We start from the raw sequence: 10,424 nt of genomic DNA on the forward strand, positions 1-10,424 counted from the left end.
TTTTTTTCTCTCTCTCTCGCTCTCTCGCTCTCTCTCTTTCTCTCTCTCTCTTCTCTCTCTCTTTCTCTCTGTCTCCCTCTACTCTGTGTGTGTCCTCAGTACACTCTTCATTACCAGAGTAGAGCTCTCAGTCTAAATGAACTGTCCTATAAAGACTGACTGGGGCCGAGGCTAGAGGCTGAGCCTCTGTCCCAAATAGCATCCTATTCTCTGTTGGCCCTGGTCAAAAGTAATGCACAACATAGGGGATAGGCTGCCATCTGGGTTGCAGCCTCGGAATAAATGAACTGATCACAATAATCTGCACTACAGAAGCTAGCTAGGTCAGTGGAGCTACAGCAGGCCTTAGTGCGTCATTACGCCTGTACTGCTGGTCAATGCTAACAATATTAGTGCCTACACAGAAATAAAAGGCTAGGATGTTGCTCACAAAGTCTGTCACATACGTGTGCGTGCAGGTAGGCAGGCAAGTGCACATGCACACACAGGTACACACACACACACACACACAGCCACAACCAGTCTCAATCCCTCTCAGGTAAAGAAACGTGTATGTGTTTGTCTGTGCGTGTGTGCGTGCGTGTGTGTGAGCGTGTGACAGACTTTGAAGGGTGCATGTTTGTGTGCCTGCATCACACACACACACACACACACACACACACACACACACACACACACACACACACACACACACACACACACACACACACACACATACACACACACACACCATGGTTTACTGGAAAAACCCTTTCGAGGTCTCTGTAAATAAACGTAAATGTAATAAACATACATATTGCCTGGTCTTCTAAAGACATGTGTCTATTTATTTACAGGGCTTTGATGAGCCTGATGTTGACCTAGTGGGGAACTAAATGAACAAGATGTGTGTACTGGGGCAGGTTTATAGGGCAATAATGTGTTATTGAGTTGTATAGATGGACATTGAGTGATTAGAATATAGGAGACTTCATCTGCACTGGCGTCAGACACTGACCTTATCTTTATGAGTCTCATCTTCGTGTGTGTTAGAGAGAGGGAGGAGATGAGAGAGAGAGATTTGTATTTCTCTTGATTGAGTCATTCACAGGTGACTCTTTCAGTATTCGATTCAAGTTTCCTATAGCATCTGTCTTCTTCTATTCCCCTGCTTTTTCACCAGCTGACCATTGTGAAGTTTTATCATGTCAGTATGAGGTCCAGTTTGGGGGTCTCTCTGATGTGTGATGCCACTGTGATTGCCAGAGGTGAGACCAAGTCACTAATATTCAAGTCATGAGCTAGTTTCAAGTCATAACGTCCGAGTATCAAGTTGACTCAGAAGTAGAACGTGTCAAATCTCGAGTCAAGTCCAAGTCGTGCATTCTAAGAGAAAGTTCAGTCAAGTCACAAGTTTCTTCAAGTCAAGTCTTAAGTCAAGTAAAAAAAATCTATACATGCAATGTCTCGTTCAACTACAAATTGTGACCTTGGGACTATAAGGTTCTGTCACGTCCTGACCATAGTAAGATGTTATTTTCTATGGTAGAGTAGGTCAGGGTGTGACAGGGGGTGTTTTTCTATGTTTTGTATTTCTATGTTCATGTTCTAGTTTTGGTATTTCTATGTTGGTTTTGTTTGGGATGATCTCCAATTAGAGGCAGCTGGTCCTCGTTGTCTCTAATTGGAGATCATACTTAAGTAGGGTTTTTTTTTCCACCTGGTGTTGTGGGATCTTGTTTTTGTATTGCTCCGTGAAGCCTGCAGAACGTGACGTTGGTGTTTCTTTGTTTGTTGTTTTTGTATAGTGTTCTGAGTATAATAATAAATATTTATCATGAGCACTCAACACGCTGCACCTTGGTCTACTCCTTACGACGATCGGCACAGAATATCCCACCACAAAAGGACCAAGCAGCGTGATCAGGAGTGGACCTGGGAGGACATTTTGAATGGCAAGGGATCCTGGACGTGGGAGGAGATCCAGGCTGGATGGGATCGCCTCCCATGGGAACAGGTGGCGGCAGCGAGAGCAGAACAGCAATGTTACGAGGAACGAGCACGGCAACGACGGAAGCACGAGAGGCACCCCCAAAAACAATATTTGGGGGGTGCACATGGGGAGTTTGGCAGAGTCAGGGTGGAGACCTGAGACAACTCCCTGTGCTTACCATGGGGAGCTAGTGAAGAAGCAAGCAACGTGTTATGCGGTGATGCGCACTGTGTCGCCAGTGCGCATTCACAGGCCGGTGCGATCTGTGCCCGCGCCCCGCATTCGCCGTGCTAGGTTGAGCATTCAGCCAGGAAGGGTGGTGCCGGCTCAGCGCTCCTGGTCTCCAGTTCGCCTTCTCAGTCCAGGATATCCTGCGCCGGCGCTACACACTGTGTCGCCAGTGCGCCTGCACAGCCCAGTTCGTCCCGTGCCCGCTCCCCGCACTTTCCGGGCTCAGCGCTCCTGGTCTCCAATTCACCTTCTCAGTCCAGGATATCCTGCGCCAGTTCTACGCACTGTGTCGCCAGTGCGCCTGCACAGCCCAGTTTGTCCTGTGCCCGCTCCCCGCACTTGCCGGGCTAAAGCAAGCATCCAGCCAGGACGGGTTGTGCCAGCCCTAAGCTCCGGACCTCCAGTGCGCCTCCACGGCCCAGTATACCCTGTGCCTGCTCTGCGCACCCGGCCTCCAGCAACGTTCCCTAGTCCAGAGCTCTCAGCGACGTTCCCCAGTCCAGAGCCTCCAGCGACATTCCCTAGTCCGGTGAGACCTGTTCCGGCTCCACGTACGAAGCCTCCAGTAATGATCCATGGCCCGGAGCCTGTAGGGATAATCCATGGCAAGAAGCCTGTAGGGATGATCCATAGCCCAGAGCCTGTAGAGATGATCCATGGCCCCGAGCCTCCAGTGATGATCCATGGCACAAAGCCTCCTGGGGTGATCCAAGGCGCGGCGCCTGCAGTGATGATCCATGTCATGGAGCCTGTAGCGACGGCCTGCAGCCCGGAACCTCCTGCGATGATCCACGGTCCGGTGGCACAGAACCAGATGGGTTCAGCGGGCGGAGCGGGGGTTACGCCCCGAACCAGAGCCGCATCCTCTGTTGGAGGATCCGCGGGATAAGGGTATGTGTACTGCACCAGAGCCGCCATAGACATTAGTTACCCTCCCTTTTGTTTTGGGGGGTGTACTGTCACGTCCTGACCATAGTAAGATGTTATTTTCTATGGTAGAGTAGGTCAGGGCGTGACAGGGGGTGTTTTTCTATGTTTTGTATTTCTATGATCATGTCCTAGTTTTGGTATTTCTATGTTGGTTTTGTTTGGGATGATCTCCAATTAGAGGCAGCTGGTCCTCGTTGTCTCTAATTGGAGATCATACTTAAGTAGGGTTTTTTTTCCACCTGGTGTTGTGGGATCTTGTTTTTGTATTGCTCCGTGAAGCCTGCAGAACGTGACGTTCGTGTTTCTTTGTTTGTTGTTTTTGTATAGTGTTCTGAGTATAATAAATATTTATGATGAGCACTCAACACGCTGCACCTTGGTCTACTCCTTACGATGATCGTCACAGGTTCTCTCTGACATTTTAGTCAGAAATGAGTTAGTCACATATAACAGATCTTTAGATGGTTCTTTATATGTCTGTGGAGATTTCTGAAAGTACATTTTATGTAAAAACTAGAAAGTTCTATCTGCATAAACCCATTTGAACTTGACGCTTCAAGCTTATATATGCAATCCAATCACAAGCCTGCACAAATACAGATGGACCAATCAGAAAACGTCTTTACCATTTCCCTCTAAGTATGGTCTAGCCAGCAATAATGGCCCGCGCAAGCAAAAAAACAACGTCAGAAATCTTCAAGTAAATTATGTTGTCACATCGTTTTTCAGTGATGACAAAAATTTGTCTGATGATCATAATACATTTCTTAATGTATTTGATGATGTGTTCTGACTAACTTGGTAAAATAGCATGTAAATCTTAGTGGGGCAAACACATTTTTCTGGGTGGATGCATGCCAGCAAAGCCACTACACAACACAGCACTAAGCATTACAAATGATTTGGGTGAGGCACATGGGCTACTAACAGATTACTACACAACATACACTTAGTATTACTTTCTTAGCTACAGTATACATATCTCCGTTGCGTATTAAATAATTTATGCAGCAGCATACAAGACATTTTTGGACTCACTTTGTTGTGCTGTGCTCACTTGAACAGGAAGGTGGCGCGGCGGTCCTTCTTGTGGGCTCCAGAAAGAGGCCCGAAATCCCGACTTAGAATTCACAGTTGGATGACCGTTAAAAATTATTTTCCGTATTTTCCCAGTCAGACCTAGTTTTATCCGAGTTCCCAGTTGTCTTGAACTCACTGAAGTCTGAGATTTTCCAGTTCTGAGTTTCCAGTTGTTTTTAACACGGCAGACGTCATGCTGGATTGATAGCATGGCCAATGTTTTCAAACTTTCCTAGCCCATGGCATTACCCCCTTTTTGTGATATCCAATTAGTAGTTACGATCTTGTCTCATCGCTCCAACTCCCCTACGGACTTGCCAAAATTTGAGAGCCAAGCCGCACTGCTTCTTGCTCGCTTAACCCGGAAGCCAGCCGCACCAATGTCTCAGAGGTAACACTGTCAAACTGACAACCGGAGTCAGCTTGCCGGTGTCCGGCCCACCACAAGGAGTCGCTAGAGCATGATGAGACAAGGGCATCCCGGACGGCTGAACCCTCCCCGAACCCGGACGATGCTGGGTCAATTGTCTAGCTTGCTAGCTAAGATTTTGAAAGTATGATGTTGACATGATCAGTCCAATCAAAGCTACGGTAGATATAACGTGATTTGATGTCATTTTATCTGTGGCCAATGACCTTGAGCCTTCTTGGATGGGCACTTCTAATGTAAGTTCACGTCAGCACCCAAGGGGCTTGAATTTTCTTGCTCTACCTGTAAATTTTGTGGCGACATAGTGTCCCCATGAGTGACAGAACACTGAGCCAATCACGGCGCAGCTAGAGAACATTACCAACCCCTACGCTCTGTGTTTTCCACAGGCTACCCCACCACCACCACCACAGAAAGCACTGAGCTAGGCTAAAGCACTGAGCTAGGCTAAAGCACTGAGCTAGGCTAAAGCACTGAGCTAGGCTGAAACACCTGCATTTTGGAGCTGCCCTACTTCAGAAAGCAAAAGAGACCATGTTTGTATGCGGCTATTACAGTTTTTTCCAACTGCTTACACACAAAATCTTTTCATGTCACACGAGTTTTGAAACCTCTCACTCAAAGTGCAAAACTACACACCAAATATCCAAAACCATAAGCTATTTCTCAGCCTTTGACTCAGTTGTCAATTGCATAAAACACTTTTTTCAAAACACTACACACAATTCTCTACCTAAAACACAAAAATCTAACAGGAAGTGACTTGCTTTCCTTTTCCAAACACAACCAATCAAAATGCTACACTTATTCACCAGGTCACACACACAATAGGACAGAGGGAAATTACCAATGTCCCTGGACAGCGTGGGGGTAATATAACTATGTGTGCTGCCATCACTCAAAACGGGGTCCTCCATCACAATGCCACACTTGGTCCGTACAACACCGGCCATATGCTCAATTTTCTGGATACAATTTACACAATGCTTGTCCCTGATCCAGATCAGGAGCCTGCTAGATTTGTGGTTTTATGGGACAATGTTAGTTTTCAATGGGCTGTTCTGGTCCAAAACTGGTTTGCCACCCATCCACAATTTGTAGTTTTGTACCTACCCCCATATTCACCTTTTCTAAATCCCATAGAGGAATTCTTCTCAGCCTGGCGCTGAAAAGTGTATGATCGCCAACCCTATGCCCGCATGCCGCTTCTCCAGGCAATGGAGGACGCATGTGGGGACATAGAGGTTGCCTCTGTCCAAGGTTGGATATGCCATGCTAGGAGATACTTCCCTCGATGTTTGGCAAGAGAAAACGTATCTTGTGATGTGGACGAAGTATTGTGGCCAGACCCAGCCCGGAGAAGAGATGAAGCGTAGCTTAGCACTGGTGACTGCCCCCCCCCCCACCAATTCCTGGACTGCCCCCCCTGGACCCCACACACACAATTGTGTTCTTTACTGTATTCTGAAGAATATACTTTTGGTTTACATATGTTTATGGTTTTGTTGTATGCTACTGTATACAACAGTAATGTTTGGCCTAATAAATATTTTCTGTTTCTACATTGCATTGGTGTTTACAGTGTACTTGTTACCCCTCTCAGCAGATTACTTTCACTGTAGAACATTGTATTGAAATGTAGATATAAGCCTATGAAAGACCAAAGAGCTTTAGATTTAGAACAGTGTTTACATGGTATATCCAAAAATGTACTATTATGAAAGCAGTGTTTGCCATTTGATGCAAATGCTTCATTCTGACATGTGTTTATGCCATTTTGAATGCAGCGTTACATTTTGAAGGAGATGTGAGGCATTTTGCATTTTGTGTGTGCAGTTTAGGGAATTGTGTGTAGAGTTTTGAAAAAAGGAGACACAGTTTTGAAAACATGTGTAAGCAGTTGGAAAAAATTGTAACTCAATGATTATTTATTTTTGACATTGTTTGCAAACGGATATGTGACATATATTAATGCCAAAATAACTTGCAAAACAGGAAAAAAAAAAAAAAAACAGCCCTGAATGACACGTCGCCACTGGTCTTCTTACAAACTGAACATGTCTAACTCAGAAGAGTCAGCTGGAACCGTAAAGCTGAACCCAGATTGACATGTCAGAGCCAAAAGGTTCTATCTGAGATTGCACACCCCTACAAAATCTGATGTACAAATGTCTCAGGACTTTGATACTCTGTACTTTAGGTACCTTTAAGGTGAGGACCTTCGTGGGTTATGAAAGAAGAATTCACTACCAAAAAGTTCTGAAATCTGGGATGTGAAAGCTTTGATGCTAAATATCTCAGAACTACGCTTTGTGCAGATAGAACCTTATTGTCCCAAGGTCACAACATTTTTGTCTATTTATCGAGGCTACCAGAGAGCCCTTTCTATATTTTTTTTCTACAGAACATTTTCATTACATAATAATTACTTTTAAAAACAAATTCAAAATGCAAGCTTCATAAGTAAATTATACATTCCAAGCAATTTTGGCATACCAAAAGACCACTAAGCCCATGCTAGTAATTGTTGATTGACGCCCCATTGCTGGTGAGCTCGCAAAGTAAACAGTTAATATTCTTAATCAAGTTTTGGAACTGCATATTTATTTATGGAAACCTTCTCTCCCTACAATTTCACGGTGGCGCTGCACCCGATCCTATAGCTGCACATCAAATCATCACTCTATTCGCTTAACGCTTTGACCCGCGACCCCCTTAAAAGGAGCGTTTGAAAGCTTGAGACCACAGCGCCCGACATGCACGCGCGCACACAGCGAAAAGTGCGCACAGGATGAAATGAAAAAGCGCGCACAATCGATGCGCAAAGGTAGTCTGTCATTACAGCCATAAACGGTGATGCATTTAAAAAACGCAAGATACATAAATGAACTGCGTTTCACACCAGCATTTTGAGCTTAAAGTCATTCATGTTAGTAGTCAATGTCAACTAGGGATATCATGTCACCTTGGATCTTCTCTGGAGTCCAGACCAAGTAGGCTCATACGGCCTACCTCTATGCAACGGGGGTTGCAGGATCGGAAGGAAAGCATGATCTGTCTGTGGCCTTTTTCTTCCTCACAAATATCGTAATTAATTCGCCAGAAAATGTTACATCATCATCCCATAGCTACGTATTAAAGGTAGTGTGATGTTACAGATATCACAGAGGTACATCATTATAACCCACCCAAACTAGGCCTATCTGAAATATGATCAATGAAATCACCAGGCAACCTATTGTTCTGGCAAAGATGCGTCCAAAGCACGTTGCTAAACTGTATTTATATGGATAATATTAACATAGGTAGGCAGGATAATGTGTTAAACCGGAGATAATAAAACAAGCTCTTTCTTGTCACTAAACTGGATATGTGAACCCGCCTTTTTATTGGTTCTGAAAACAGATGTTTTTTTAAACAAAATGTGGTGCATTGACGTAGGCCTATGTTGGTAACCAGATCGAATAAACAAAGGGACTGTTGATTGACAGTTTTCTGGTCCAATCAGAGGGCCGAGTGTGAGTTTCACTAGACGATGTTTTTGCAAGGAGAGGGGAGGGGAGGACTGGGAGAACGTGCTACACTGTCTCTGGATGCGTGGAGAGTAGCCTAATCCGCCTAGACTCTGTGCCACGAAATGAGTGCCAAAACGTTACAAAACATGGCCACATAATTTCAAGTAATCAGTCTCAAGTCAAAGTCAAGTCCCCTGCAAGTCGACGTCAAGTCACAAGTTATTGAATTTTCAATCAAGTCGAGTCTCAAGTCGTCAAATGTCAAGTCATGTGTCTCGAGTCCACATCTAAGGTGACTGCATGCACAGCGGATGCGATGGAATGCTATTGGAAATTGTTAGGTTGGTTGACTGGTAAAATATACCAGTCTGTGAATAATTTTTTTTCTTCTAGGAGGACTAATTGTATTCTATTCTCTTTTCTTCTCATCTCCTCTCCTGTCCCGTCCTCCCCTCCTCTACCCTATACCGTATACCCTGTCCCGTCCTCCCCTCCTCTACCCTATACCGTATACCCTGTCCCGTCCTCCCCTCCTCTACCCTATACCGTATACCCTGTCCCGTCCTCCCCTCCTCTACCCTATACCGTATACCCTGTCCCGTCCTCCCCTCCTCTACCCTATACCATATACCCTCTCCTGTCCCGTCCTCCTCTACCCTATACCATATACCCTCTCCTGTCCCGTCCTCCCCTCCTCTACCCTATACCATATACCCTGTCCTGTCCCGTCCTCCCCTCCTCTACCCTATACCATATACCCACTCCTGTCCCGTCCTCCCCTCTTCTACCCTATACCATATACCCTGTCCTGTCCCGTCCTCCCCTCCTCTACCCTATACCATATACCCTCTCCTGTCCCGTCCTCCCCTCCTCTACCCTATACCATATACCCTCTCCTGTCCCGTCTCCCCTCCCCTCCTCTACCCTATACCATATACCCACTCCTGTCCCGTCCTCCCCTCCTCTACCATATACCATATACCCTGTCCCGTCCTCCCCTCCTCGACCCTATAACATATATCCTCTCCGGTCCGTCCTCCACTCCTCTACCCGATACCATATACCCTGTCCCGTCCTCCCCTCCTCTACCCTATACCATATACCCTGTCCCGTCCTCCCCTCCTCTACCCTATACCATAAACCCTCTCCTGTCCGTCCTCCCCTCCTCTACCCTATACCATATACCCTGTCCTGTCCCGTCCTCCCCTCCTCTACCCTATACCATATACCCTCTCCTGTCCGTCCTCCCCTCCTCTACCCTATACCATAAACCCTCTCCTGTCCGTCCTCCCCTCCTCTACCCTATACCATATACCCTCTCCTGTCCCGTCCTCCCCTCCTCTACCCTATACCATATACCCTCTCCTGTCCCGTCCTCCCCTCCTCTACCCTATACCATATACCCTCTCCTGTCCCGTCCTCCCCTCCTCTACCCTATACCATATACCCTCTCCTGTCCGTCCTCCCCTCCTCTACCCTATACCATATACCCTCTCCTGTCCTGTCCTCCCCTCCTCTACCCTATACCATATACCCTCTCCTGTCCCGTCCTCCCCTCCCCTCCTCTACCCTATACCATATACCCACTCCTGTCCCGTCCTCCCCTCCTCTACCCTATACCATATACCCTGTCCCGTCCTCCCCTCCTCTACCCTATACCATATATCCTCTCCTGTCCGTCCTCCCCTCCTCTACCCTATACCATATACCCTGTTCCGTCCTCCCCTCCTCTACCCTATACCATATATCCTCTCCTGTCCCGTCCTCCCCTCTTCTACCCTATACCATATACCCTGTCCTGTCCCGTCCTCCCCTCCTCTACCCTATACCATATACCCTCTCCTCTCCTCTATCAGATCCTGGCTAACATCATTATCTTTACGTGTGGTAACCTGGCTGGAGCGTACCATAAGCACCTGATGAACCTGGCCCTCAGACAGACCTACCAGGACACCTGCAACTGCATCAAGTCCCCCATCAAACTGGAGTTTGAGAAACACCAGCAGGTAGGCCTGCTAGACACAGACAGTATAGACACTCTTAGAAAAACAGATGCTATCTACAACCTAAAAGGGTTATTCGGCTGTCCCCATAGGAGAACCCTTTGAAGAACCCTGTTTGATTCCAGTTAGAAACCTTTTGGTTCCAAGTAGCACCGTTTTGGGTTCCATGTAGAACTCTTTCCACAGAGGGTACTACATGTAACCAAAAAGGGTTTTACCTGGAACAAAAAGGGTTCCAGCGTATAAAGCATATTAAGTATTGT

The 10,424-nt window shown here is 46.4% G+C and overlaps 1 protein-coding gene across 2 annotated transcripts in view; it reads left to right on the top strand.

Moving 5' to 3' along the window:
• adcy2b (adenylate cyclase 2b (brain)) overlaps window positions 1-10,424 on the top strand; it is a 132,922-nt gene that overhangs the window by 38,867 nt on the left and 83,631 nt on the right. For both annotated transcript variants that reach the window (XM_014177944.3, XM_045709582.2), the window contains exon 4: window positions 10,015-10,164. In XM_014177944.3, the coding sequence (XP_014033419.1) occupies window positions 10,015-10,164 (150 nt within the window). The remainder of the gene's footprint in view (window positions 1-10,014; window positions 10,165-10,424) is intronic.

This window comes from Salmo salar, chromosome 27, assembly GCF_965601325.2.
Source record: "Salmo salar chromosome 27, fSalSal1, whole genome shotgun sequence".
NCBI lineage: Eukaryota > Metazoa > Chordata > Actinopteri > Salmoniformes > Salmonidae > Salmo > Salmo salar.